The sequence below is a fragment of the Mixia osmundae genome (genome assembly GCF_000708205.1).
Source record: "Mixia osmundae IAM 14324 unplaced genomic scaffold scaffold_1, whole genome shotgun sequence".
In the NCBI taxonomy this organism is placed as follows: domain Eukaryota; kingdom Fungi; phylum Basidiomycota; class Mixiomycetes; order Mixiales; family Mixiaceae; genus Mixia; species Mixia osmundae.
The window spans coordinates 1,812,068-1,839,908 of NW_014575563.1; the positions used below are offsets into that span (position 1 = coordinate 1,812,068).

At 56.7% G+C, this 27,841-nt stretch overlaps 12 protein-coding genes across 12 annotated transcripts; 5 read left to right on the forward strand and 7 right to left on the reverse strand.

The window, feature by feature from the left end:
- Window positions 1-844: 844 nt before the first annotated feature.
- On the reverse strand, window positions 845-3,516 carry L969DRAFT_92117 (uncharacterized protein; the record flags this gene model as incomplete). The annotated part of the gene is made up of 5 exons (XM_014715787.1): window positions 845-899; window positions 937-1,438; window positions 1,490-2,869; window positions 2,924-3,142; window positions 3,201-3,516. 5 exons carry the CDS (start codon window positions 3,514-3,516, stop codon window positions 845-847), a joined length of 2,472 nt encoding a protein of 823 aa, XP_014571273.1.
- A 189-nt stretch (window positions 3,517-3,705) lies between these two features.
- On the forward strand, window positions 3,706-4,605 carry L969DRAFT_101132 (uncharacterized protein; the record flags this gene model as incomplete). Its single annotated transcript, XM_014715788.1, has 3 exons — window positions 3,706-4,349; window positions 4,407-4,487; window positions 4,553-4,605. The coding sequence occupies 3 exons, from the start codon at window positions 3,706-3,708 to the stop codon at window positions 4,560-4,562; spliced, it is 735 nt and encodes a 244-aa protein (XP_014571274.1). The 3' UTR covers window positions 4,563-4,605.
- On the reverse strand, window positions 4,578-7,283 carry L969DRAFT_92119 (uncharacterized protein; the record flags this gene model as incomplete). The annotated part of the gene is made up of 9 exons (XM_014715789.1): window positions 4,578-5,998; window positions 6,052-6,284; window positions 6,340-6,546; window positions 6,599-6,675; window positions 6,730-6,863; window positions 6,918-6,971; window positions 7,023-7,065; window positions 7,125-7,180; window positions 7,229-7,283. 9 exons carry the CDS (start codon window positions 7,281-7,283, stop codon window positions 4,578-4,580), a joined length of 2,280 nt encoding a protein of 759 aa, XP_014571275.1.
- L969DRAFT_84563 (uncharacterized protein) lies at window positions 7,259-8,105 on the forward strand. The gene is made up of 3 exons (XM_014715790.1): window positions 7,259-7,646; window positions 7,700-7,801; window positions 7,857-8,105. Exons 1-3 carry the CDS (start codon window positions 7,385-7,387, stop codon window positions 8,018-8,020), a joined length of 528 nt encoding a protein of 175 aa, XP_014571276.1. The 5' UTR covers window positions 7,259-7,384; the 3' UTR covers window positions 8,021-8,105.
- L969DRAFT_84565 (uncharacterized protein) lies at window positions 7,885-9,872 on the reverse strand. Its single transcript, XM_014715791.1, has 7 exons — window positions 9,484-9,872; window positions 9,193-9,355; window positions 8,944-9,128; window positions 8,873-8,889; window positions 8,673-8,819; window positions 8,410-8,624; window positions 7,885-8,355 (listed from the first exon to the last, which is right to left on the reverse strand). Exons 1-7 carry the CDS (start codon window positions 9,731-9,733, stop codon window positions 8,127-8,129), a joined length of 1,206 nt encoding a protein of 401 aa, XP_014571277.1. The 5' UTR covers window positions 9,734-9,872; the 3' UTR covers window positions 7,885-8,126.
- L969DRAFT_92122 (uncharacterized protein) lies at window positions 9,836-11,430 on the forward strand (the record flags this gene model as incomplete). Its single annotated transcript, XM_014715792.1, has 3 exons — window positions 9,836-9,888; window positions 9,943-10,909; window positions 10,960-11,430. 3 exons carry the CDS (start codon window positions 9,836-9,838, stop codon window positions 11,428-11,430), a joined length of 1,491 nt encoding a protein of 496 aa, XP_014571278.1.
- On the reverse strand, window positions 11,330-13,499 carry L969DRAFT_170393 (uncharacterized protein). Its single transcript, XM_014715793.1, has one exon. It carries the CDS (start codon window positions 13,316-13,318, stop codon window positions 11,459-11,461), a length of 1,860 nt encoding a protein of 619 aa, XP_014571279.1. The 5' UTR covers window positions 13,319-13,499; the 3' UTR covers window positions 11,330-11,458.
- Window positions 13,500-14,690: 1,191 nt separating this feature from the next.
- L969DRAFT_172027 (uncharacterized protein) lies at window positions 14,691-16,535 on the reverse strand. The gene is made up of 3 exons (XM_014715794.1): window positions 15,601-16,535; window positions 15,266-15,554; window positions 14,691-15,213 (listed from the first exon to the last, which is right to left on the reverse strand). Exons 1-3 carry the CDS (start codon window positions 16,246-16,248, stop codon window positions 15,071-15,073), a joined length of 1,080 nt encoding a protein of 359 aa, XP_014571280.1. The 5' UTR covers window positions 16,249-16,535; the 3' UTR covers window positions 14,691-15,070.
- A 445-nt stretch (window positions 16,536-16,980) lies between these two features.
- On the forward strand, window positions 16,981-17,938 carry L969DRAFT_81109 (uncharacterized protein; the record flags this gene model as incomplete). Its single annotated transcript, XM_014715795.1, has 2 exons — window positions 16,981-17,390; window positions 17,443-17,938. 2 exons carry the CDS (start codon window positions 16,981-16,983, stop codon window positions 17,936-17,938), a joined length of 906 nt encoding a protein of 301 aa, XP_014571281.1.
- Window positions 17,939-17,995: 57 nt separating this feature from the next.
- Window positions 17,996-19,699, reverse strand: L969DRAFT_92126 (uncharacterized protein; the record flags this gene model as incomplete). The annotated part of the gene is made up of 2 exons (XM_014715796.1): window positions 17,996-19,431; window positions 19,486-19,699. The coding sequence occupies 2 exons, from the start codon at window positions 19,697-19,699 to the stop codon at window positions 17,996-17,998; spliced, it is 1,650 nt and encodes a 549-aa protein (XP_014571282.1).
- Window positions 19,700-19,798: 99 nt separating this feature from the next.
- On the forward strand, window positions 19,799-27,284 carry L969DRAFT_608006 (uncharacterized protein; the record flags this gene model as incomplete). Its single annotated transcript, XM_014715797.1, has 6 exons — window positions 19,799-21,827; window positions 21,886-23,461; window positions 23,510-23,978; window positions 24,034-24,964; window positions 25,019-25,180; window positions 25,229-27,284. 6 exons carry the CDS (start codon window positions 19,799-19,801, stop codon window positions 26,812-26,814), a joined length of 6,753 nt encoding a protein of 2,250 aa, XP_014571283.1. The 3' UTR covers window positions 26,815-27,284.
- Window positions 26,824-27,805, reverse strand: L969DRAFT_84572 (uncharacterized protein). Its single transcript, XM_014715798.1, has 3 exons — window positions 27,300-27,805; window positions 27,169-27,238; window positions 26,824-27,119 (listed from the first exon to the last, which is right to left on the reverse strand). The coding sequence occupies exons 1-3, from the start codon at window positions 27,722-27,724 to the stop codon at window positions 26,931-26,933; spliced, it is 684 nt and encodes a 227-aa protein (XP_014571284.1). The 5' UTR covers window positions 27,725-27,805; the 3' UTR covers window positions 26,824-26,930.
- Window positions 27,806-27,841: the final 36 nt, after the last annotated feature.

Genomic DNA, 27,841 nt, shown 5'->3' on the forward strand with positions numbered 1-27,841 from the left:
AATCTGTTGACTGAGCTATGTACTGTGGCATGAACCAATGAATGACGCGTCATCATGCATGCCTACACCGGAGCGCATCACCGCTTCTCCTTGACNAANAGCTGTAACGCAAGGAGAGATGCTGCNGTGAAGGCNACNAAGAAAGCGAGTAAGATANCAGCATCGGCATACAGTTGACTCGCTGCGAGTTCCTCTCATCAGCTTGTCGCAAGCNATGCAGCTTGACATACCTCTGAAGCCAAACATACTGAGGATTGTCGCCGACGGAACCTCAATATCGACACCATACTGCAGAGGCGCGTCAATACTGTACGGNCCTGATGCCACGTGGACTCACTCGATGGTCCTTGAGCTGCAAATACCGAAGCTCGTTGACGAGCAGCGATTCGAATGCGGCATGAAAGAATGAGATTGTCTGCAGCCAACCGACAGCTTGCGGAACCTTGTCGCGATTGATCAAGAGGCCAGCGAACAGCAGGCTGCCGTAAGAAGTCAGTCACAGAGACGCAAGCATGTCGGATGACTTGCTTGAAGAGCATGACGAGGCTTCCGACTAGGTTAGCAACGCCGTTGTCGCTAATGACGATGCTGATGAACAGAACCACCGAGCTCGCGACGAGGTTGAATAGCACCAGGATGAGGATGAAATTCCAGAACTCTGTAACAGTCGGCACGAGACCGACAGGTCGATAGATGATCGCGCCTAGAATGAAGGGTGGCACGANGCGCAGTGGCAGTATGTCGAAGAGCACCTTTGCAGTGAAATAGGTGAAAGGACTGTAGTACCCATTCGATCGCTCGCGCATGAATAATATCCGCTCGTTGGCAAAGACAGTGAGGCTCGTCAAGCAAGAGAAGCCGAAGAGTGCCAGAACAAAGAAGAAGAGACCCATCCTGTTCTGAAAGCCAGGAATGTCGTCCGTAACATTGCGGAANANGAAGGCACAGACGAGAGCGAGAACGACCGACAATACATAGTGGGAGAGCATAAGCATCGGATTGCGATATAGGTTTTTGAACGCGCGACCGCTGAGGATAGTAAATTGCGTCCATAGCCCGGCCTTGCGATAACCTCGCACCTCGCTGTCGATCTCCAGATCGCGAAGAGCAGAACCGTCTGCAATTGCCAAAGTGCTGCTGATCGCGTTTTGAAAGGTCGACAGCTCTTCGCGAAAGGCAGTAGCCATGTGACTCGCTGAAAAGGTGTCTACGAGTTCCTGTACACGAGGAGATGATGACTCTGGTCTGCTGAATCTGCTGCCCGCGGTTTGCATCACGCTCTGACCGTTCTGCTGTCTCTGTGTCTCGGAGTTGGAGTTCTGTGAGCGCGCCAGCCGAGAAGTGAGTGCTGGCTCGTCAAGCTCTGCATCATCTCCGTCACCACTTAGTCTCGACCTCTTGCTGATCTCTGTATCGTCCTTTCTTGACGTGAGATCGACTGTAACGAGAGTTTAGTGGGAATCAGAGGCAGCAAGGAAGCAATGCTCACTGAGAAAGTCTGCTAGATTGTAGCCAGGCGGGCAGGCATGACCGATGCTTTCGAAATACGCCTGACAGTGATCGTATGATCCAGAATAGACAGTCCTGCCCTTGGCCAAGAGTAGCAGCTGGTCAAACAACGAGATGATATTGCTGCGAGGTTGATGTATCGTAAAGATGACCGTCCTGTTGTAATTCCTCGCCAATGCGCTAAGGCAATCCACGACGTTGAATGCGTTGTATGCGTCCAGGCCCGAAGTTGGCTCGTCGAGGAAAAGCACGGAAGGTGAAGTGACGAGCTCGCATGCGATCGAGACCCTTCGCTTTTCTCCGCCAGAGATCGAACGCTTGCCCGTCTCACCGATGCGAGAATCTCTGATGCTGAGGATACCCAGCTCGTGCATAGTCTCGAGCGTGCGCAATCGCTTTGCGGCCAAGCTCATCTCGCGCGGCAGCCTGAGCTGAGCTGAATAGAAGACGGTCTCGTAGACTGTCAAGGTCGACATGAGTGTGTCCTCTTGATCGACATAGCCGATGATGCGCTTGTACTTGTTGTCTGGGATGGTACGTCCATTGACGAGCACCGTCCCGCTGACAGTCCCTCGCTTGTCCTTCTTCGCAAGGATGTCTAGGAAGGTCGATTTGCCAGCGCCAGATGCGCCTACGATAGCCAACAGCTGCCCAGGCTTGACGGATCCGCAGACGCCCGACAGCACAGTCTTGCCGTTGACAGTATAAGTCAGATCAGCGAAATGGAGTGCAGCTGGGATATGCTCCGACATGAGCTTGTCAGTCTCGTCTTCTGGCAACTGTATCGTGCCGCGCCCGAGGTAGTCGGGGTGCTTATGGGCTCGGCCCAAGTACCAAAAGAGCAGAGAGAAGCCGACGACGAGCAAACCGGCAAATGCGATCGAGAATGCGACCAGAGCGCTATTGTCAGGCGGGTCAGGTATCCTGAAGCCTGGCACCTGGGAATAGTGCATGCACTCTCCCGATTCGCAATTGAGCGTAATGTAGCTGTCGCCGAAGATGTCGTTGATGAGATTATTCATCGCTGGCTCCTCGAACTTGCAGCCAGATCCGTCAGACTTGCAAGAGAATCTGCCGGGTCCTCTGATCTCTTCTGTGAGAAAGTCTGATATGTCGACCGAGCCATCTTCGCCGCAGAGCATGCGTTCGGCAATACAGCTGCATTCGACCTCCTGACACCTGTAGTCGGTCGTGTTGACATCGTAGCCGATCTCGATGCTGCTTTGACAGTCTCGAAGACCGCAATAGAACGACTCCAGCTGGCCGATCCAGAATTGGAAGCCACATGTGGCCGTGCTATTGTCACACGTGAAAGTGACTTGCGGTGCGCGATCGGGCAGCATGTCAAGGATCTTTCGGTCTGTGCAGGGTGCTTGGTCAGTATATCTTCACAGATAGATGGCAGCAGATGTACTGGTAACATCGCACATCTGATGCATCCGGTTGACCGTGTAGCCTCCTTTGTAGCAGACTGCGCCATTGCTTGCGCCTGGCTTGGGCGGCTCAGCTGACGCGTCCTTCGATATCTGATAGCGCTGTGCGTCTTCAGAGCCAGGCAGATAGCTGTAGGGTGCGCCATTGCCTCTATCAGGTGCAGCGACGAGCGGTACACAGGCCTCATCGGTCTGACACACTGTACGCGTATCGAGGGTCAGCATCGCTTTATCTCGATTGACTATTACCAGTCTCACCATTGCAATTGATCCCCGTCCAGCCTAAGGGACACTCGCATTGACCGTCTGTGCGAGGATAGCGCTCGTTGCCATCTGCGAGCGAGCCGCACAATGGCTCGCTACAGTTCTGGCCACCGAAGCCCTCTGGACAGCGACACTGGCCATCATAAGGATTACATTCTCCAAATTGCAAGCAATTGAACGCCGGTAGCTGGCAATTGAAGCATGGCGGGCATTCCTTGTCCCTCTGAGGCAGTGACAAGCCTGCGAACGGTCGCACTGATGACCTGAGATCGCTGAATGTCGTCACATTGGGCTGGCGTATGGAGAGCATCATCGGCTGGGGCGACAATGCGTCTGCCCTTGCTAGGCAGCCTGTCAGGGCTACCGCGAGGGCAGAGTAGACGAGGAATGTCATCTGCAGAGGCCGGTGTCGAGCGATCTGATGCTGTGGATTGTCGTCACTCGACCAAGTCGATCGAATCTCGCGCGACAAGTCGAACTTGCCGCCTGGCCTCCGAGCATGCTGCCATGTACCTGCCGAGCGCTACGTGTACGCTTACGAGCAGGCTTCTCAAAGTCAGCGACGGCTAGATCTCACGTCGGCAAGGACCCTGTCGAGATACCTCCGGGCATCTCCTTCAGCATTCGTCCTTTGCCCGACAAACCGTCTGCAAAACGAGCGAGGATGGATCTGGCCGAGCTGGCCGTCACGGGTCCAAAGGGGATCGTGAACGTAGAGATTGCGAGCTGCGTCACCTTGCGAGTCGGCGACACTGTACTGCCCAATAAGACGCCAAAGACTCTTTCGCCGGCCAACGCTGGCTCGACCGTACAAGTTGAGATAGCAAAGCCAGCCGTCAAGTACCAGCGAGGAGTCTGGGGTCTCACTCGCATGCTCATCTACAATGCCATCAGAGGCGTCACTGTTCCCTTCACGAGGGAGATCGAACTCGTCGGCGTTGGCTATCGCGTCACACTCGAGCCGAATCCAAAGTCAGACACGGGCGGTCAGCAGCTGACGTTCAGATTGGGCTATCCAAATCCTTTTGAGGCACCCTTGCCACCAGGCATGACTGCCGAAGTGCTTTCGCCCACCCGCGTCGTCATCACAAGTGTCGACAACCATCTCCTGGGCGAGTATGCAGCAAATATCCGACGGCAAAGGTACGCCGCTTCTTCTCGTCCTTGTCTGCCTCGAGCGATGCTGACGGGCATGATCAGACCGCCGGAACCCTACAGAGGCAAGGGCGTCTTTGTGCACAACGGAGAAAAGCGTGATACGATCAAGCGCAAAGACATCAAGTTCGTTGCCTCGCTCTTGCTGCACTCGCGACAACTGACAAATGGGCTTGCTATTGTTACAACAGGAAGAAGTAGTGGTAACACGTATGTCTATCGCCAGTCGTTAACGTCGTCTGCGCTTGTCCTGCGTGCGGTCACGATGGTCTGTGGCACCAGACTGGCCGATGAGGACTGGCTTGTCCGGCTTCGGCTAGCGTTATCTGGATGCATACTCGTTCTACCGGCCAGGGAGAGATCGATCGTGGAGCCATCATCCTGATCGCCCGGTGAGGCAGGATCGTCACTCTCTCTTCTTTTCCTCCCGTTTCCCAACATGGCGGCGGCAAAATTGCTCGCGCTCGTACTGGGCGCCGATACGCCTGATGAGCTTACGCCCGGGTTGCCCGAAACCAACGAGGATAGGACACTTGAGAAAGTGCCCTCAAAATCCTTCTTGGGCACTGACGAGGAGCTGTCACGCTTGTTGACGGGCGAGTCGGCGCCACTGCCCGCGAGGTCCCCCTCGTCGAGCGACATATCACCGTACTGGCCGCTCTGGTGTCGCGCCAGTCTGGACGCCTGCTTTTTGGACTGTTGTCGCCGCGAAGCAGTCGCGTTCGAGAAGACAGGCAGGAGGAAGCGTTCGTCCAAAACGTTGAACCACTGACCGTCTCGCCAGACATGTTGCGTATGGTCTTGTCCGTCAGCAGGCGGCGGCTCGTCTGCTCGATCTGGGTCTAGTCTGGTGGGCGATTCGGTCTCGTCATCTTCTTCTCCAATCGATTGATCGCTAAAGTGACGATTGTGCCTTGGCGGCATAGAGGGATAAGGTACGTTCCGCGAGCCGTTGGACTGCTGACGATGATGACCTCTTGTACTCCAGTCGATGTACTGACTGTCGTCCGCTGACGCCAAGCCATTCTCCATGGATTGCAGTGATTGCTTCGAGTTGTGCGCGTGGCTGACCTCGTGATACTGATTCGTACTGCCCGAGATGCCCGCATAGCCTTCGTCCTCAGAGCTATCATCTTCTTCGTCCACACCAGTGCGAATGCCGAGGATCTCCACCATCCGGCCGGTCGTCCCGCCAAAGAAGATGACAGTCAGCACGACGGTGACGAGGACGCTGGTACGCAGAGCAGCGGCGCCATCCCCCGTCAGGCCCGCTGCGAGAGCCACGCCGACTGCACCTCTGAGGCCGGCCCAGAAGAGCATCATCTGGTAAGAATGCGGTAGCTCGTCATGTCGCTGACCGCGCGCTTTGAAGACGACGTTGATGAGCTTGGATATGGGGAATACGGCAGCATAACGTGCTACACAAACTGCCAGTGCAGTGACGAGGATGAAGATAGGCTTGTAGACGAGTTGCTTTTGAGTGAAGAGGGCCAGGCCGAGATAGATGAAGATGAAATTCTCGCACAGCTGTGCGAGCGTACGGAAGATGTATTTCGTCGCTCTCTGTGTCCGTCGTGACATGTTGTGATAGGCATAGTGCTTGAGCGTGATGCCACAGAACAGCAGGGACACGATGCCTGTGGGCGCGCTGTCATCAGTTTCGCGCTGCCTCGAGAGGAAATGGACGAACCGCTCATCGTGAGACCATTGCTGAAGAAGTAGCTCGTGTACGCCGTCAGCGTGACGAGACAGCTCTCGATCTCGGGGTAGTGAGCCAGGTTGGAGTGCTTGAGCATGAGCGAGAGTCCGAGGCCAAAGATGACGCCGAGCGCCATGGAAGTGCAGAACGTGAGAAGGAAGATGCCCACGCCGTGGAAGAAAGACAGCAGATGGATCTTCTCGCCATGAAACTTTGACAGCGTTCTGTACGGCCCATCGTAAGGTTGCGTATTGAGCGTGCTACAGAGGGTGCGCTTACTCGAACATGACGATAGCGACAGCATCGTTGAGGATGGACTCGCCAAAGATGACACTGTATAGCTTTGGGTCGACCTTGAGGGCATTGAAGATGGCGAGGATCGTGACGGGGTCTGTCGCGCTGAGGGTCGTGCCGTAGATGAGACATTCGATGAGCGTCAACGACAGTCCTTCGAGTCCTAGCAGAGCCCATATATACACCAGCACGCTGTATCGATAGCGATCAGTGGCTATACGTTCAGCTTGAACAAGTCGCTCACCCGAGCACGATGGCAGAGATGAAGGTGCCAGTGAACGCGAAAGTGAGGATGACGCCAAAGTTGCGAAAGAAGTTCTCCTGCGAAGTTGCACATCAGCACGAGCCGTACGGTGGTCAGACATGATGACATGCCTGCCGGAGCTCGAAGCCACTGTTGAGAATGATGGGGGGCAGCAAGACATTGAGCATGATGGTGCTCTTGAACGTGAGCATGCCTTGTATCGCGTCGCCTGGCAGGACCCGTATGACGAATCCGACGAACATGCCTGCACGGACGCGCTCAGACGAGTACAGAGCTGCACTGAGAGGACTTCACTCGCCAGCAAAGGTTGCTACAATCGTCTCGTGAACGCTCTTGATCTTGCGTACCTTGACTATCTCGACGGGTCAGCGCGCACCGATAGAGCGTGCCGATCTGCTCTCACGGTAGTAGGCCGTCCAGAAAGACAGGATCAGGAGGAGCAGCACCTGTCGAGAAGGGCACAGTGATGAGCTATCGCGTGGCTATCTCGATCCAGGTCACTGACGAGTAACAACGCTCTGGACGACCATAATTCCTCCGTCTCTGGGTCTAGCTCCGGGCCTGCGACAGACTTCAGCGTGGCAGTGTATTGAGACGTTGTGTGCGTGCCCGTGCTGGGCGGTGGAACCAGATCCGGCGGTGAGGGCGAGATAGCATCGGCCATTGGATCTCGCAGGCAGACGGACACGGCACGACTCGCACGACGCGCGACTCGACTCGACTAGCAAGGGACTAGTCCGCTGACGCCTCAGGCAGTCAGATGGGATGAAGATCACGCTGGTCGAGTACAGGCCAGTCGCAGTCTGGGCATGGGAGCTCGGCAAAGCGACTTCAGGCGTCCAACGACGTACCTCAAACGCCTCTGTCGACCACTCTGCCTCGATCTTGTTTTCCTCCACCAACAAGGCTGCCCCGGACGGAGACGACAGAGAAGAGGACGAGGAGGAAGACGTGTGCGGTATCTGTCGAGCTCCGTTTGATGGCTGCTGCCAGGACTGCAAGCGTCCCGGCGACGAATGTCCACTCAGTCAGTTTGCTCGGGTCGTGCGCCTATCTCGAGGTTGATCGCTCGCGCGACAGTGTGGGGAGAATGTTCGCATGTCTTCCATATGCATTGCATACTCAAGTGGCTCAGCACGGACCAGTCCAAGAAGCAGTGTCCCATGGACCGCACCACTTGGGGTAAGCCGACGCGTCTCTCTCTCGCCGCCGTCTACGGCGCTGATCATCCGCCCAGTGACGGCAAGCAACCCTGGAGCGCTGCCCATCGTGCGTTCAGATCCTCCTTTGGCAGATCTTGAAGCTGCCAATCGAGAGAATGAGGTGCCTATGCAAGATCGCTTGACCGCGCCGCGAGACATGCCAACAGCGGTGCACCTACAGCGCGCACACTCTGCTTGAACATCGCCGTTGATGCAGTAACGGCCCAGCACGTGCGCATGCGAGCGGGTACATATATGCAATACATTGGGGCAGTATTCGCGATCGAGCGGCAGAGCTTCTAGCTTCATGCTGCTTCTGCCGCTTTTTTGGCCTTCTTGGCGGCCTTCTTCTTGTCTACTTTGAGCGGCTGACTCAGCAGCGCCTTGACTTCTTCCGACTTGATCTCTGTGTCTGGCTTGACCAGCTCGGCAGAGAAGAAGTGAGGCGTGTGGCTCAGCCTCGTCACGCCCGTCTTACCGAGCATAAACGTGACCATGACTTGCGCGACCAAGTCGGAGCTCTTGTCGGCCGTGCTGCATCAGGCTCTTCAGGTCTCATCACGGGCTCGCAAGGTTGAGTGTACGCACTAGACATCAAAGGGCTTCATGAGACCATGCTGGACGCACTCTTGCATGCCCAGCTTCGCTCTTCGTTCGTCGTCCAGAATTCTGAGGGAGAAAGGGAAGGAGCCGGCCTTCTTTGAGACTTCTGAGAATGTCGCACGAGAAGTCTTCATTTTGAGTTGGTATGCCGATGACGTCTTGCCATACACTGTCGTAGGGACATTGCCTGTCGCTTTGGCCTACCACGCGTGTCAGGAGGAGGCCAACGACATGTGAGATGGGCTTACCTTTCCTTCCTCGCCGCTTGTGACGATGACATCGAGAGCGAACACATCGCCCTCTTCGAGCAGAAAGTTGTTGTCAGAGTCTCTTCGACCCTCTGAGGTGGGAAAGACGGTGATCGTTTTCTTGGCATAGATGTCGTTTTGTAGGTGCTTTCATTCAGCCACTCATCAGCTCATGTTGTACTCTGCGCTGCTGGACTGACTTGATGCGAGGACATGCCTGTACCAGCCAGCATCAGCTCTAGTCCACATTAGCCTTCAAGGCGGGGCATACCTTCGATTCCCTTGAGCTTGCCAGCATACTCGTGCAGCACCTTGGCTGCGCCATCGGTGACCTCCCAGTTCTTGCCGCCAACCTTGGCACTTCTCAGCGCAGCCTCGGCGACATGGTGAGCAGCAGCGATCAGGTCGGCCTTGCGACCGGTCACAGGGTCCTCTTTGCTCGCGCCTACGACGATCCTGCACGCACGAGGACCCGGGTGAGCTTGCTCGTGTGACCCAATCTGAATGAGAGGGCACGCGCGTTTCTGCTGCGATACTCGCGTAGCCGTCGATGTGGGCGCCCATGACAACCTTGACGAGGTCTCCCTTGGAGAGCTTGGTGATCGAATGAACGCTGTCTGAGGGCAAGGGGCTGTAGTGCGCCACGACGTTGTTGACGCTGATGCAGGTCGGATGGGAGATGCCTGGTGCCCCAGAAGAGTGCAAAGGTCAGCAAGGTGTTCGAGGGAGATCCCGAAGGCTTCGGGGCAGCTCGACGAGAGAGCTCTTCGTCGAATGGCGAGGGTAGCAGGAAAAAGGAGACAAAGTTCACCTTTAGCGACCTTGTGAGCGCCGGTCTTGTTGTAGACGTTGGCGCACTCGTCCGTGATGGCCTGATCACCCTTTGTGACGATGTCGAGGATGAGGGCAGAGTCGACGAGCAGGCTGAGGACATGCTTGAGCGCATTGCCGACGACGCTTGACGCAGCCTTGTATTTGTCGAGTACGACAGCGGGCACGACAGCCTCCTTCTGGGCTGCTGGCGCTGCCGTCTCACCTGTCTTGACGGTCTCTTCTGCCATATGTTGAGCTGCTCTTTAGCTAGTCGACTGCTTGCCTTGCCGCTTCGAGAGACGACTTCCCTATAAAACTCGCGCTCACCCTGACAGCCTTCAGCCTCCACGATGTCGCTCCTGCAGAGGTCTCGCCAGGCTATCGCAGGCCCTTCACGGCTGAGGCAAGCAGAGGATCGCCCGCTCTGATCACACACTGACGTTCTGGCGCATTCCAGGCTCGAGCATCTCTCAGGCTCATCGATCGCTCAAAGTCGGCGTCGTCTCACTCAACCGGCAGGACCGGCGTCATCTTCCCTGCTGTTGACGTCGTCTCGAACTCTAGCCACTCGCCGGAGTGGTCGATACGTTGACTTTGGACGGCGAGCGCTGTCGTACGATGTACTCGGCAGATTAGGTCCCAAAGAGCCAAGTTGGCCAGCCGCTTCACCAGACGCAAACGAGCTCGCCCAAGCGACGGCACAGGAGAGTGCTCAGGTCTCAACACAGCCCGCAGAGAGCATGGCAGAGGAAGTCGTCGCGCAAGTCGAGGCGACCACTGACGCTGTCGTTGCCAATGTCGAGACTGCCTCGCACACGTTAGCAGAATACGGACTAGGCCAGAGCTGGTGGCCATCTTCGCTCGTTCAGCAGATGCTCGAGAACATACATACCGCTACCGGACTGCCCTGGTGGGCAACGACCATCGTCGCCGTCGTGATAACTCGGTCACTCATCTTTCCCATCGTCGCCAACGGCATGGCCAACAATGCGCGCATAGCGAACATTAATCCGCAGATGAAACCGTTGATGGCCGAACTGAAAGAGGCCAGGGCGAATAGCGATACTGCCAAAGTACAGGCAGTCTCGCAGAAAGCTCAGGCTCTTTACATTGCTAACAACTGCAGTCCACTCAAGATGCTCGGCCCGGTCGCTGCACAAGCCACAACTGCCATCACGTTCTTCTTCGCGCTGCGAGGTATGGCGTATGCCAAGTACCCCAGCCTTCTTGACGGTGGCCTTGGCTGGTTCACCGATCTGACGCTGCGCGATCCCTACTATGCGCTACCCATCGCAAGCGCTGTCGCTACGCTCATCGTCCTCGAGACTGGTGTAGAGACGGGCAACGAGGCAAGCAAGAACATGAAGATCGCCTTTCGATTCCTTGCAGTCGTCTCCATTGCCTTTGTTGCGACCTTTCCCGCTGTAAGTCTCTGATGCAAAGTCAATTGGCATTGTCTAAGGTGTCTTTGCAGGCTATGCTCTGGTACTGGACGATTAACAACACCTGGTCGCTGATCCAAGCCTTCATCATGAGACTACCAGCTGTGCGCAACTATTACGATATCCCGGAGCGCAAGAAGCAACCCGTCCTGCCAAACGCTCCGCCAGAGCTGAGCTTCACGGATTCTATCAGGAAGACATGGAACGACCAAGTCGCGACAGCGCAGCAAAAAGCCAGCGCCCGTACGGCCGAGCAGAGGCAATACAATGCCATCCGACAGCCAGACGCGCGTACATACTTGGCACCTGCTCGCCGCCAAACTATCGCCCAAGCACAAGTGCGGCTAGACGATCTCGCTCACTCAGTTGGCGCTCCGGCTAGCGCCTCTCGCAACAGCCACAGCATATTAGCATCAACTTCAGAGACAGACTTCAGGGCGCAAAAGGCCCAAAGGCTTCAAGCCGCGCGCCTTCGCAAGCTAGAGAATGCGAGATCCAGGTGATGTTATGTGTTGAAGGATATGCACCGCTCTACAGGTCTTCCATCGGAGCCTGACGACTAGTCGACGTTGCACGCTGTCGAATGAGTTCGCTGACTTGATGATCCGAGTGCGTGCTATACGTGCTCGTAGCGAGTGTGCGAGAGGTTCGACCGGGAGAGAATTCAGTCGCATAAGGCGAGACCCGACGAGGTAATGCACTGGCTTTGAGGGATTTGGCGAATCGCGAGGGACTTTGCCAGGGCATGACTCGTTCCGCGCTTGCCTGGCCTAGGTCGATCTGAGTCATTCCATCAGGTGCAGGCTTCGCTTCATCGGACCGTTCCTCAACAGTCACAACCGACTCTGGGTAACCGTGACGAGACTCGCTGCGAAATACGCTGGGTGCCCCGCGACGGTTCCGTGAGATGCGAGAGAAGGCATAGCTGACTGCGCTGGCAAGGATAGCAATTGAGGCCATCCCGATAATGATGTAGACGAGAACACCCGTCGTGCGTGTTAGCTTAAGGTTGCCGAGATTGACTGTATCGTGGGCATTCAGCTCGGGCATATCGGTAGGGCGAGTGCCAGGCGCGATTGTCGTTGTAGCGGTCACCGAAAGCGTATAGGTCGAACCGATCGTGGATGAGCTCCGGTGGCGCAAGGTAGGTACACCGACTTGTCTGCTGTAGCTATCGTTCTCATTGTCAACGATGGCATCGATGATGGCAGGGCTACCATCGGGATAGACATATTGCGTGCTGGTCACGACGAAGACGCTCGACGATGCTTCCTCAGCCGCTGCCGCCAGCGCCGAAGGGCTCGACGCTGTCATGTCATTAGCTGCATGAAGGGCCTGATCGCTCATAGAACCACTACATGTGGACATCGCAGCGGTTGTAGAGGTGAGAGTGCTCGGCGGAGCAGCTTGCGCTGTGAGAGATGCAGAGCTTGTGCTTGTGGCGGTAGCAGCTTTCGTCGACTCAGAAATCCCGCCTGAGCTGATTGTGGCGTCCGCCGGTACAAAGCTCAAGCTCGGAGCGGGTATGTCTTTCATCGAGGCAGCGCTCTCGCTCGACATGGAAGCAACGTCCATCGAGGCGAAAGTCTTGCTCGAGCTGCATGTAGCTATCGCCGATGCAGAGCTCGTGGTAAAGATGGACGCAGTTTGCATCGCGGCAGAGCTTGTGCACAAGCTGGATGCAGCCTCAATCGAGAATGAGCTCGAGGTCGCCACTTCGGCTGCAAGGGACAATGAGGATACCGTAGAGCTGCAGGGTACCGTACTGGCATCTGACAAGTCCGCCATGACTGCATCTGGCATTGGCGGAACTGACGAGACTTCTGGGATTGTCATTGCAGTAGACGACGCGATTTCAGCAGCCACTGGTGCAGGTGGCGTGTAATCGCCGTCATCTGGTCCCGGCGTCCACCAGGCCGTTGCGGCAGCCGGCTCCGCAATGTAGGGATTGAATGTGTGCGTAGCCTGCCATGAAGGGAATGCTGCGTCGCCGGCTGTCGGAGTCCACCAAATTGTCGAAGCGGGCTTAGTCTTGTGCGCCTTGTGACGTCGCGACGTCGTTGGCTTGGCAAAGCTCACCGGAGCAGACGATACGGACTCTGCTACATCTGATGGCTCTATCACATCGTAGGCGAGCATCTGTGGGCCATGGACATCTGCCTTTGTAAGCGCGAGATGCCGTTGTTGATGGTGAGGCTGAGACTGGTCATCATGATGACGACCCTGATGCCCTTGTCCATGGCTTGCGCCGTGTTGGACGTGTCCGGGTACTGCAAGCTTTCGAATGGCAGCATCTGGACCAGGACTTTGCCGGCCCATGTCTGAGGTATCGTCCGATTTCAGCAATGCGGCCGGACCTTGCGCCTCGTCGTCGCCCGCCAATTGGGCCATGTTCGCAGTAGAAGCGGACTCGGTGTGTCAAGTTCAGCACCTGCCGGCGAATGCTGATGTCGGCTGACATCACGACACTAAGAAGTACTCGAGGTCAAGCCGGGCGTCGACGCGTATGCATTCTATACGTGTGCGAGCCCTACCGACTCATAAGATGTGCATGTGAGTCGATGCGACGACGAGTGCCCCGACGTAATCTTATAGTGTGCACGATGGGTATCACGCCGAGTGTCAGGAGCAACATGAGCATGGCTGCCAGTATTGGGACGTCTAGCCCAATTTGGCCTGGCCACTCGCGGGAACCATCGATGAAGAGCGCTTTTGGATTCTTTGCGGCAGGCTGGCGTACCGACAAGTACCTAGATGGGTCAGGTGGGCCAGGCACCGTCCGACGCAATAGATCGGGCGCGTCTGCGTTGTCCGCGTCTTCATAGAACACGCCGCCGTCAGGAAAGGGATCGTCCACGTCAGCAATATCGAGTCCATCGAGAGAGTCCAAGGAATCGTCCGCTGCCCCAGCTTCTGCGTCATCGACTGCGGGCACATCGTCCGCATCGCGCGATTCTGTGTCCGGCATGTCATTTGCTGGTAGATCTGTGTCCTCATCATCCGGAGATGGCGCCGCATCGGGACTTGCAGTGTCGCTCGGGTCAACTGCTTCGGGTCCATCTTCATCCACCGGCGCTGTTGGGGCTTCTGGAGTATCCTCTGGCGAGTCAGGAGGAGGAGACACTGGGTCTCCAGGCGCATCTTCAGGCCCAGCATCGTCAGTTGGCGCTGTTGGGGCTTCTGGTGTATCCTCTGGCGGATCAGGAGAAGACACTGGGTCTCCAGACGCATCTTCAGGCTCAGCGTCGTCAGTTGGCGTCTCCTCAGGCTCCGAATGGGGCGCAATGCTCATGTCCGGCGCTTGAGCAGGGTCAGCCGGTACATCGGCGTCTGTGGGGTCGGTGTTCGTGTCACTGTCGGTCTCATCGCCTGGCACATCGCTAGGTGTTGCCTCTGGCTGGGGCGAGGCATCGAGCGTTGCCGCGGGGACGTCATCGCCAGCGATAACGCTTGTCTCGGTCGGGCTGTCAGAGTCTACGATTGAGGCTGGAGTGATTCCGGCCGAGTCAGATGCGAGGATGCCGGTGGGTTGCAAAGATTCAGATGATAGCAGATCTGTAGGCTCGATAGCTCTGTCGATGTCATCAGCGGGTGTTTCTTTGGGGACATCGCTTATGGATCCTAATGTGGAGCTAGCAGTCAGTGCCTCGGAAGTAGGGCTTGTGTCTCCGTCGGGCGTAGGATCGACATCTGTTTTGCTCGCACCGTCGCTCTTTGAGTCAGATGCCGGGCTGGCTTGCGTAGGCAATCCCATAGACGTTGTCGCTGGCGTACTGCCAGCGATGTCTGGTCTATCTGAGCCGTCGATCATCGACGACAGCATTGTGAACAGTACGGCGTCAGATGTGCGCGAGGTCGCCAATGATATATCTGATCTACTGAAGCTGACGATGCTCGGCGACAATCCGCCGTGTTCGCGTCCTTCAGTCGGTGTCGCTGTACTTGTAGGGCTGCTACCGCTGCTGAAGGCCCACGTATACTTGACAGCCAGCGAAGACTGCTTTGCAGGCTCCGGGCCGCTGGGCGATGGCATAGGTACTGTCATTCGTGTGGAAACATGGCGCTCGTGTGAGCCACCGCTCGGGCGCGTTACGGTAGCCTCCGACAAGCCTCCTTGCGACATCGTGCTGATAGAGATCAAGCCTATCGTACTGTTGGAACGGCTATTGGAGCCGGATGGCTCAGAGGGCAGGGCACCGGCGGATGCATCCGACGAAGGACCGCTTGCGCCTGGCAACGATTGCATGTCTCTGCTGAATGTTGTCGTAGTCGCATGGCTCTGACCGCTGCCAGAGCGATTCAGGCCAGAGGAACTGTCGTGGGCTGCTGATCTCGCACCGCCTTGAGCCGAAGTCTGCACAATGTTCGTCTGAGAGTCAGCGGAGGACATATCCGATCTGCGTGCAGTCTGAGACGACCTCAGACCTTGCGAGCCTGTGACTGATGTGATCAAAGACGACGCTCGAGTCGCGCTTGCATTGGTGGCACCACTCGCGATTGCTGATCCTGCCGACGCGATTGGTGGGTGACCGGTGCGCAGAGATATCGAGCTGTCTTGTAAGGCTGACGGATGAATAGTAAGCTGGGAAGCAGGCCGCGACGAGGCAGATGCTGCTTCGTTCTTATGCTGTGCAATTCATAAGACAAGGTATGATGAGGAGCTGACTACGTACCTTAGGAATCGTCTCACTTCTGCTCACACTGGCGCCGCTAGTAGCTGCCGACGAGCTGTGTGTATGAGATTGCGCCTGCAATTGCCCGGCGGGCCCGAATCGGGCGGACGACGCACTGTCATGTATAGTAAGTGGATGATGAGTCTGCCGAACAGCCTCGGGCGGTCCGCTCAGGGCTGGGCGAACACTAGTCTGTGCAGACGCTTTGGATTTCGCATTTGACAGTGCGCTATAAGACGTGGCTGTATGCGAGGGCGTACAATTGACGCTGCAGACGGGTCGCGCTGGCTGGGCCGATGTCCTAGAGCTCACAGATGGGCCCGTCGCTCTCGTGGCAAGTCCTCCGGAGGGCAGAGATTTTGACACCTGGTGCGATATAGTAGAGATACGAGGTCTGCCATCGCTGCGAAGAGTAATGCTGGCCTGGCTCGCGACATGAGGGGGTGATGTGGCGTGACGTGAAGCGCTTGAAGCGCTATGATGCATGTCTAAAGACTTTGTTGCGACCGACGCAGCCTTGGAAGCGGAGCTTTTACGCGGTGGCTCGGGCGATGTAGTCGCTTTCTTGGCACTGAAGGTATGCTGCGCGGCTTTACTGACTTGATGTTGCGTCAGGGGGGAGTGAGACGCCGCCGGCAGAGCAGCCATCTTCGACAGACTGTGCTTGACCGGAACAGGCGCTGGCTTGTAGGCACCGTCGCCAGGACGGGCGGTCCACCAGACTTTTGCAGGCTTAGGCTCAACGACTCGAGGATCGTATGTATGAGTCTTGACGAACTGACTGTACTGACCGTCACCGGGTGTGGGTTCCCAGTAGATCGTAGAGGTCGGAAACTGCTTGATCTTGTGGCTGGCTTTCACTGATTTGGGCCTCGGCTTGGCGGGTGACTTGCGGTGGGCGGGCTTGCTCTTTTTGGCCCCAGACAGCTTGCCCTTTGCCCAGTCTAGCCAGCCTTGATCATCCGTTGAGCGATGATCCGGCGTCGGTGAGCCATGCAGACCCACTGATGACATGTCGGTCGAGGAGCAGCGATTTCAGCAACTTCGTATCGTGCCGAGGACGATAAGCCCGACGACGAGCTGACCTTCGGTGCTTGCTGAATCATCTCTGCGCGGAATGGGATGTCAGAGAAGGATGCAGTCAGCTGTGGGCAGTCAGTCAGCAAGGAAAGCAGCAGGCTTGCCAGGGCGGTCTGGCCCGATAAGCTCGACGGACACTCGGACATATGCAGGGGATAAGCATCCCGGTGGCCTGCTTGCTTAGGCAGCAATCCTTACCTGTTGCAGCTATAAAGACGGCTCCATCTGATCCCTCTTGGCACACACATACACGTCGTATACACGCATACGCCAGTAGTGAGCATCAGCACCATCACAATCATGTCAACGAGAGCGATTCTCATTTTCGGCGCTACCGGCAAACAAGGCGGCGCTGTGCTTGCCAAGCTACAGCAGGACAACAAAGATGCAGAGGCAAGCAAGAGAGAGCTGCCATTCGATCTGTACGCAGTCAGTCGCAACGCGTCAAGCAGCAAGTCGCAAGCCTTGTCCAAGCTCGCCGGTGTCAGCGTGATCCAAGGCAATATGGACAATGTTGGGCCCATCTTCGAGGAAGCAGCTCAACGCGCCGGACACAATGGCTTGTACGGCGTGTTCAGCGTCCAAGATGCGGGCGCCAATGAAGTCGCCCAGGGCAAATCGATCGCGGATCACGCCGCGAAGCACCAAGTGAAGCTGCTCGTCTATTCTTCAGTCGAGATGGGCGGCCTCGAAGACACAAAGGTCCCGCAGTGAGCTCGCACTCTTGCTTCAAATGGACGACACTGACCCTCTTGCTCGCAGCTTTGAGACCAAGCGAGTAATCGAGAAGTATACCCAGCAAACGTATCCTGAACTCGCCCTCACCATTCTCCACCCCGTTGCCTTTATGGAGAACTTCAATTACTGCCAAAGCACCTTTCAGGGCAAGATATTCTCGACCATGCTCACCAGAGACGTCAAGCGCGAGCTCAAGTACGTCGCAGTCGCCGACGTTGGCCACTTTGCGGCGCTTGCATTCGAGACGCCAGAAAAGTACAAAAATCGGACGCTACCGCTCGCAGGCGACAGTCTGACCCCCGATCAGATCAGGACGATCTTCAAAGAGACAAAAGGGACGGAGCTACCGACGACATATCGCATCGTTACTTGGCTCCTGCTGAGCCTTGTCGGCGATCTGCGCAAGATGGTCTATCTCTTCAATACACAAGGCTATAAAGTCAATATCGACGAGCTGCGCAAGGAATACCCAGAGCTCAAGACGTTCAAGCAGTTCCTCGAAACGGACTACGAAGCATAGAGCAACAACCCGATTAATTGTCATTCACGTTGTCATCTCGTATACCCGCATGCACATTTAATCACTAAAGCTCGAGAGTCTTTCGTGACTTTGAAGCGCTTCCGAGTTGCCCCAGACATCGTCATGCTCGCCAGCACTGTGTCCCGCATCAGAGGGGGGCTCGATACTGATGCGTGGTGGCTGCATCGTATTGGTGTCGCTGTCGACGATCATGGGTGCGATCGATAAGGGCTCCTGTATGATGTCTGCCATGACAGATGCCGGTCGAGGGGGTATGAAGCTCACACGTCTGTTGGATTTTGTGATTATCTCGGAAAGTGGACGCGTAGACAGGCTACCCAGATCGACTGCTGAGGGTCGAGGGTCCGATCCGACTGTGGCTTGAGCATCCATTGGACTCTCGGGCGCATCTTCGCCTGGCAGAGGTAGTGAGCGTCGGGCCGACAACCGCTTGTCATTCTCGTCGCGATAAAAGGAGGGATCTTCATCCAGCTCTGCGGGCTCAGTCACTTGCATACTTGTGGTCGTATCGGACAACGCAGGCGATCCTGATGGAGAGGCACGTTGCTCTTGCTGCTCAGTGATCTCGCGAGTCTCTTGATCTGATGCAAATTCAGCAGGTACGGAAGGCACCGCAGGCATATCAGTCGCATAGGGTGGTGGCACTAATTGAGCAAGATCGGCATCTGGCGTGGAGTTGCGCGCAAAGGACAGATGACTCGAGCTAAGTCGCTTGCCGATCTTCTTGGCAAGAGAGATCTTCGTCGTTCTGATGGGCACGGTGACGTCATCCGTGACGCTCGCAGCGCGTTCGGAAGTTGGCCGCTTGGGTGACACGGGTGATGAGTCACGCTCTGTCAGCAAAGAGACTGCGCGTCGATCTTCGGCAGAGCGCTTGCGGTGACCGAACAAAGAGATGCTAGACAAACGGCGATTGATACTCATGCGTATAGAGCGCGTGCGAGAGCGAGACCTGACGGCTGTCTGCGTCGAGAGATCATCGGCAAGAGTATCGATCGGGTCGAGAGTGGGCAAAGAGTGAGGGGTATCTTCTTGGACAATTACGGGCACTGATGGTGTCGAATCGCCCTGTAGAGCGCTATCTACCACATCTGAAGCTGCCGGCGCAAGCGAGGAACCAAAGACGATGACTTCGCGCGGCGTAATCTTGTCAAAATCGCTTAGCTTCTGAAGGGATGATCCTCTGCTGTGTCGGGCAGCGATAGCATGCCATGGCTCTATCATACTGTAAGGACGTCCACGCCGACCGTCTGATGAGCTCGCAGACGAGCGTAGACGCGTCACGTGCAAGAGATCGCTAGCAGAACGAGCTCGTGTACGCGGTCCGGTCTCCGATGCGACCTCGTTGAGCGTGATAGAGCTGGCGTTCTGTCGTAGCAGGTTCAGTAAAGCCGAAGGTGTCCTTGCATGTTGCGAGGATCTGGATGATGTCTCAATGGGTGGCAAGGGCGCGAATGGTTCGTGCGGTTGATCTGCGCGCGCGGGCTTAAACCGTCTGCTATGGTTCCTTCAGGCTGGCGGCTTACCGAGTGCGTCGCCTAGCTCGCTGAGTCTTCTCCACTGCTTGTCAGTCAAGCTTTTTTTTGGCGGCACAAATTCGTCGACGACCGAGGGCGAACGAGGCGATTGCTCAACGGGCGATACGACGGTCAATGCCTGACGACGCAGCCTTTCCTGGGCTAGGTGCTTCTCTTCTTCCGGATCCTTGTACCAAAGCTTGATGATCGACTTGAACTTCATTGACCTGAGCTGAGCTGACTGAGCTGTTGCGAGGAAACGCGGTCCTACATCGGTCGCTAGTGGCAGACTTGAGACGAGCGTCACCACTCCCCTGAGACGATGCCTTGTTGCGATGTGAAGTTTGTCTGCTTCAGATCAGGAAGCGTGCCAACGGAGGCTATGTCGGGCAGACGAGCGAGCGTTGTGTCGACCAAGAGTGAGCCTGCGATGGAGCCAGACGGCTACATCTCAGAGGGCAGCCGCATCAGGCGTGACGGCTCGCACGGCGGACAGTATCGGACGAGCGGTCGACTGCGCAAAGCCAACAGCGATGCAGGGTCCCTGAGGCAGTCGAGACGATTGGCCGCTTACAACGCAGACGACGAGGCGTCATTCGAGCAACAGGTCAAGTATCTAACGGCACCTCCTGCGGCGACATCAGGCAGCCAGCGTATGTCAGTCCTGGGCTCGAAAGGACCGGCTTCGGCAACTGTAGCAGCAAAGGACATGCAAAGTGTACGGCCGGCGCCGACACAACAGCTATCCGGATCGACTAACCGCTATACGATGATACCCGTCGAGCGCGCGAAGCCGGTATCGCCAGACAAGCGACAAAGTGAGCCGCATCGAGCCATAAGAGACGATGTGATCGCCTGGAACGCCAAGAGGGAGGGCAGGCAGACGACGGCCGCACTCGTATCGCCCCCACCGCCGCCCAGGCGAGCTACGCAGTCGTACAGTCGGCCTTCGAGCGCGATGAGTGGGGCCAGATCACCAGCTCAGCATCGTCAGACTCTGAATCTCAAGACTGCGCCCATTCCCCTGCCACCGAGACCTTTGGCGCTCCCTCTTCGTCGAGCGCCAAGCTTTGAATCAGCCAAAGTTGGCCTGGCTGTACCGCGACCAGGTTGCCGAGAGCCATCGCAAGCGCGAATGGATCAACGATGCTACTCCGGCATGGCAGAGTCTGTGTCGAGCAATGCCTCGGACAGCAGACAGCGGGAAGATCAGAGCGAGCAAGACGATAGCAAAGTTCTGGCCGTTCACGCGAATAATGAATACAACGGGAAGCCCGATCTCGTCAAGCAAGTTGCTCGTGAGAATTCTGACTTCACAGCATCACCGTTGCCTTTGTGGACAGGGCCTCCGAAGCCCGCTGGCTTGCCAGAGCCAACCCAGTCCGACACTCGAGCGAGCGGTCTCGAGACTTTCTTGGGTCGCCAGCTCGACAGTCAGGGCCCCGAGGCGTTGCCAAACGGTGCAGAACAGCCAGCACAGCAAAGACCTCTTTGGTCAGAGAGCGTACGCGCACAGGCTGTTTCGCACAAGCCTGCCGACGCTCGGACGACACCGACAGCGGTCCATCGCAATCAGCCCATCTCTCCGCTCCGTACGGATTTTGGGCTAGACAGCGCAAGGAGATCGCCTCCAGAGAGCTTAGCAACGCCAATTGGCCGCATAAGCTCTGCGAGCGCTGTGCCTGCTTCTGAGCATCCTAGAGGCAGGCTATCGAGTGCACGCTATTCTAAAGCGTGTACACCACTGCCGTTCTACAGTCAGTCGCTGCCAGCAGACGACCTTTATCTCACTGATCTTGACGAACGCAAGCTTCAGCACAGACAGTCCCGCCCACCTCTGCAAGAATCATCGCATATTGTCGCGCAAGCTGCTGAAGCTGCTCTTGCTCGAATTCCCTCGAGACATTTGACTGTTGATAATCAGAGCCTATCCCGTACGCTTTCGCGACTATCGCTGTGCTCCCAGGAACCCGGTGACCGCAGCTCTGTCAATTACATCGTCAACTACCTTACAGACCGACAGCGTCCTATCAGCCGGATTCATACGCGCACTTCTTCAAGTGCCACTTCTGCTGTCTTAGCGTACAGACTCTCAAGCGAAAGCTCTCGGTCACGGGCTAGTCTCAAGGAGCTCTCTGTTGATTCACCAAAGTCGCTCTCGCCCGTCGATCGACCACCCCGTCGCTTACATCCGCCCTCACTTCGTCCGGGCGATCTAAGTGACACCGAATCAGTCTATTCAGAGCATTTAGAGGATCCAAGAGGCCCAGCGATCCAATCCCCCGCTTTAGCGCCGCCTTCGATCTCGTTGCAACATTCTGACCTTTCGTCATCATCTTTGGCCGGATCACGTCCGTCAGGCAAGCTCGCAGCGAGTTCTGCTTTGCGCATGCTGACGCCTCTGCACAGGTGAGACAGCGCCTGTCACTTCCAGGCCTGCACAACGAACGAGGACATCGACGACACCATCGATTTTGAAGCCATTAGCGCGACTGTTCAGCAGTAGCAAACATAGGAGAGATAGGTCCGCAAGTCCCGCTTTTGGCAAGCAGATTAGCGCTCCTCAGCCACAAGCCTCATCAGACAGAAGCTCGCGTTCATCTGGATATCTAGATCTACCTGCTGCTGCTCGTCAAAGGCTTGAGACGACCAGCGGTCAATACTGTGAGCAATCTAAAGCCGACCTTCAGCCGGACCACCCGGACTTGCAGCAGTCTTCTGACTTTGCCAGATCAAACCACGCACGCGATCTCTTTGCTCTCGATACATCGCATCTCACTCCGTTCGGCTTTCCTCAACTTCCGCCAACGTACCAGAGTGCGCTGCAATTGCCTGCTTCTCGCTCGGATTATCTGGGCAGTGACCAAGCATCAGAGCTTGATACTCACGAAGCGTGCGCCGGATCCTACGAAGAGGCGAGTCAGACTCGCCCTCGAGCAGGCAATTCGTCGTCGCATAATTCGACAGGCAGCCAGCTACAGGAGCCTCCTTCGGCGTCTTATTCACCGCGCAGACTTTCTATAGCGTCATCTGCGTCTAATCTTGCCCAAGCCTCTAGATCTGCAGACATACGCGTCAGACAGAGCAGATCAAAATCAACGAGTAGTCTCCTAGAGGGCCCATTTTCTCAGCAGTCTCGATCTGTGTCAAGAGAGGCAACCGACGACGCCGACATGTTCTCGTCCCTTAAAGGCCGAGCGGCCAAGCGTGACAGTAAACGAATCTCAGTCGGCGGAAGTCCAGCCCCCGAGCAGTATGGCCCAGATACCGACGATGTTTCACGGACCATGAAGCGACAATCATCGCTCGATACGGGGGCAAACGCATTCAGCAAGCCTATCAATGGACGCGCAACAGCAGGCAGTAACTACTCGCAGCGTCAAGCGCCGAGTCCATCTACGCCACGGTCGCAGAGCTCGGGCACTCTGGTCGCGCCTACGCCGCCAAGAACGAGCGAGGGCTCGCGCCGAGGCGTTGCACCTAATGGCGTTGGTGCAGTACACGACATGAATCGCGTCATCAGCTTATTGTCCAGTCGCAAATTCTACACGGAAGGCTATGTATGGAAGCGAGACGAGTCGAGACCTGATGGATCGATCGACGCAGCAGCCTCTGGCTCAGCATGGGATCGCTTCTTCATGCAGCTCACAGGCTCTGAGCTATCGCTTTGGAACGTTCGCGATATGGAAGAGGCTGCCCGCAATAACACGACCATACCACCGGTCTACATCAAGATCACAGATGCGTTCGTAGTGCTGGCTCGCCCGGAAGAACAGTTCCAATTTGTCTTTGCCCTCAACACTGCCGGCTCGAATAGAATCCTGTTTGCCTGCGAGACTGACGCCAAAATGACTAGATGGATGAACAACTTGCGACTTGCTTCTTGGGAACTTGGCCGCCTCGCAGAAGTCTTCACAGGAACGCTGCTGGGTCTTCGAGGGTTCGGTCAACGCGCATCTCCGCTCACCAAGGGGGTAATGGACGGGTGAGTTTCCAGACATGTTGCTACTATATCCATTGACGCGCAGCACAGAATGGTCAACGTTCGTCTCCCCGGCGAGACAGAATGGCAACTTGTCCGCTTGGTCCTGCACGAGAATCCGCCGGAGAAGAAACGCCGAAGTCTGTTGCCCAGCATGACGCGTAGCGCAAGTCTCAGCCAGCTATCGTCCGAAGGCGAGCCCGAAGTCTCCACCGGCACTGCTTATCTTTACGCTTCGCGCAAGGCGAAACGACCATTCATGACTCTTTCGCAAGCATGGTACTGTGCGTCGGTCTATCCCGAAGTCCCGCAGCTCGTCGATGCGACCAATATCTTCAAAGTTGAGGCCTGCGCCGAATGGGACGAGACGGGCGAGCAGCCGAGCAAGCTGCATCATGCACATTACCTTGCTAGGTCAGGTAGCCGCGAGTCGGGTCAGAACTACATACTTGCAATGCCAGCGGAAGGCGGTCAGGGCGAGATGCTCGACTGGATCACCGGCTTTTGCGACGCATTCAAGGTATGACTTCAGCCAATGCAATAAGCAAGGTCGTAAGCTGATTTGATCTGCGCAGCTGTATGGACGACCGCGCGAGTTCGTCTTTGATCCTCGCAATCCGATCTCGCAGTACTTTGTCGTGCCGATCGGTCCAAGCCGTGACCGCCTCTTCTTCGATTCACAATTGGTCGAGCATCTCGACGTACGCGAGAACAGGCCGCGCGAGATCCAAGCCAGCTTCAAAGATATGCTTGTTCAGCGCATGCGCGGCAGAGCTGCTGAGAAGCGGTCATCTGGCAAGCCTGCGCTAGGCTCGTTGCCACGCTCGAATACCGATTCCGATATTCAAGCTCAGGCTCGTCAGCATCGCCAAATCGCCACAGGGCTGCCTGCCATCGGCGAGGGTGCCATACCGGAGGAGCAACAAGGCAGGAGCGAAGAAGTCCAGGCGTCGCATCGCGACGATGCGCTACGCCAGCTTGAGACCGCACCCGAACAGGACAACTCTAATCGTGCACCACACGTACCAACCCATCAGCTGCCCATGCTTGACCTTCAAGGCGATCAAGACGAAGGTCTGCAGGACCACAATCCTTCAGCAAGCTACGTCCCCGAACCGAGTCGGGAGCTGCCTGCCCGGGGTAGCCCAGTACCCGCCCAGACAGTAGACAGCTCGCCGTCGTCCAGACCTGTCCTGGCACAGCTTGACACTCACACGTCAAATCGACCGCTACCCGGGTCGCTGGAAACCTTCGGACGACGAGCGCTGCCAGTACCTGCACCTGTCGCGAGCGGCAGCAGTTCTCGCGAACGCAGTCCTGTTCAGTCCGTATCAAAGGACATGGCCCTTAGTAGCTCAGTGCTTGGCTCTACTAGTCAGTCGTCTCCCAGGTCAAATGTCGCGCAGAACGAGGAGCTCCCAAGCGCGATCCGTGCCGAGCTCCCGAAGGCGCGAACTGCGGATGTCATCGCCGGCGGCGATGCGAGGACGCAAACTGCTCGAATATGTATGTCATATGCTACATCTCGCTTTCAGTGGTCTGACAGCTCTTCTGATCTAGCTGGTCCTACAAGATCGGATACGAAAACATCGGATGGTGCGATCGAGATGGATGACGATTACAGAGCTGCGCTCTCGTTCATCAACAGTAATGCGCAAGCGACTCCGCCTTCAGTCACGCGGCAAGCAGCTGTCTCACAGCCCTCGTCAATCGCACACAAAGGTAAGCACGAAGCGCTGGAAAGCCGCACAGCTCACCCATATGTGATAGTCACGCCTACAAGATTCAATGATGGCCTACTCGGTGCCCCATTGGCTGCTACGCGAGAGCCTTCCTCGCCGGATCTATACGGAGACAGCTCGCCAGCAGTGAGTCAAGGTATCGCCCGTCAGCCCTCTCTCCGTGCACCCTCGCCTTCGAGCTCTGCTGCGCCGACGATCAGCAAGGCAGTTGCGCTCGGCACGGTGACTGCCAGGGCCGGCGCGTTTGGCCAGAACAGAAGGACTGCAGAACGAGCGGCTGCGGCGGGTCCAAATCTGTCGTCTACGACGGCAGCTCGCACCCAGCCTGGGAGAACAGCTGGCAAGTCTCCGGTGCCGGCTAAGGCTTCTTGGAGCAGCGACGAAGATGACGGTGTCCCGCAAGATGACGACAGCGATGATGACAGCCGAGCTCAACCCCCATCGACGGCTCAGGCCAGGCAGTCTAGCTTGCCGATACCTGATCAGAGGCAACCCAGCGTGCCCGACTCGATGCCCGGCAGGTTCGCCGGACAGCAGGCCGGTGGACCGTCCAGCTACAGAGCAGCAGATCCATACCATTCGAATGCGAGCGTGCCGGTTACGGCATACCACAGAGACTCTCCTGGTCAGATCTCTCAGCCGGCATCGGAGCGCTCGTCACCTGCGCCTATCTCACAAGGCGTCAGATTTCCTGGTCTCTCGGCTAGCATGAGCCAGCCAGCCGCTTTGCCATCATGGCAGCAACAAGGACGCAATAGCAGCATGCCGCAAGTAGGCTACGATCGCGACGGCCGACCGATGACCGTCATGGGCAATTCGGCTGGCATCAATCCACATGGTCTGCTTGGCGCAGCCAATCAGACTGGTAACACGGCAAAGCAGCACGAGCAATGGGCACGTCAAAATGGCCAGCCGCTGGTGCAAGTCGAAGCCAAGAGTGGTCCGCCTCGTTCCGGACTGGTTGGCGCAATTGCAGAACACGAGAGGGAGCGCAAGCGCGAAGGCGGCGTGGGCGCGACCATCACAGAGAGACAAAGACGTGAAGTTGACGAGCACCAATATCAGCAGCAACAGCAACAGCAGATGATGTTGATGCAACAGCAACAACAGCAGCAGCTTGCGGCCTCACAGGGCATGTTTGGCTCACCTTTCATGGGTGGCATGATGCCTTTTGCCGGCATGCCTGGCATGCCAGCACCAGGCGCAGGCTACGATCAAAATGCAATGATGCAGCAACAAATGGCGATGATGGCAGCGCAGCAGGCTTTCATGGCTGCAATGTCTTCTTTCGGCCAGCAGCCCGGTGCGTTCGGCCAACAGCCTGGCGCGTTCGGTCAACAGGGAACGGTGCCTTTCATGTCATCTATGCCCTTTGGATACAGCTCGCCAATGCAACAGCCCGGCAGTATGCCAGCGCCTGGCACTCCGGGGGCAGGCAGCACATCTTTACCATACCCTTCGTACACTCAGCCGGCACGGTCCAATGGCACGCACACGCCGCCCATCTCAACAGTCACAGCTGCTTCCTCACAGGATGCAAGCCAGTCTGGACGGGCGTCTCGTGCGAGCGCACATAGGGAAAAGGAGCGTCCGATGCCCGGAAATTATCAGTAATGAGGAATGTGCACCAGCAGTGTATAATACATGCAATCTGTCTGATCTACAGGCTTAGCACAACAAAGGCTTGCGTGGCTATACATCAACTGAGTATAAATAAGCACAGTGGGCGATCAGTCTTCGCTTGCAGCAACCCGTCTTGCCGCGCCAGCCACGGTCCTGCGAATATCGTTGAGACTGTCGAGCCAGTCGTTGATGAGCTGCCGGCCCTGTGGGTCAACAACGCCGTCGCCAAGATCTTGTCGTATATCATCAAATGGCAAGACGTCGACGACAAGCCGCAGCCAATTCATATAAGCAGCCTGCAACGCGCATGTGAGAAATGCATCGCTTGTCAAGCAGGCAATGGACCTCTTTGGCAGAGACAGAGTGCATCTCTGTCGTCGGGTGTTCCCTGTGCCGGTCGAGATAGGCGAATATACTACGAGATGAACGCCGTCAGGGTCAGAACCTTTGCGAATCCATGGACTTAGGATGCTGACCTGCTAAGCTTCTTGGTGGAGGATGTATAACTCTGCCAATGTGTCATGTAGTAGCGCAACAGAGCCACACCAGTCAGCGTGCGAGCTTGATGGGCGACGCGATGACAGTGGCGCTGTAGCTTGTTACAGAGACACAGGAAGATGACATCGCCCGAGCCATAGAGGGGCCTCTCTGCGCCAAAGGGATCGCCGAGCGGGCCAAGAGGGAAGTCTCCCCAGAGGAACTGGCCCTGGGTCGGTGCCTGCTGTCTGCAGTTGTGAAGTGCGGTGTAGACTGCCATGTAGGTCGCATAGTTGAGTGGAGCAGTCGGGGCTGTCAACAGTTGGTCGATGATGGGGCTGCAGAACTGCCAAGTCTCCAGCACGTCCATGCCCGGCACGAGCACGCCCGTGGGCTCAGGTGCTTGTCCAGCGAAGCGATCCATCTGGACGACGCCGGACCCAGTGCGCCTGAGCCGCAGACCACCTTGGATCGACCGGCACGCTCTTTTCTGGTTTGACACGTCAATGACGTGAGCGCTCGTCCACTTGACGCGCTCGTG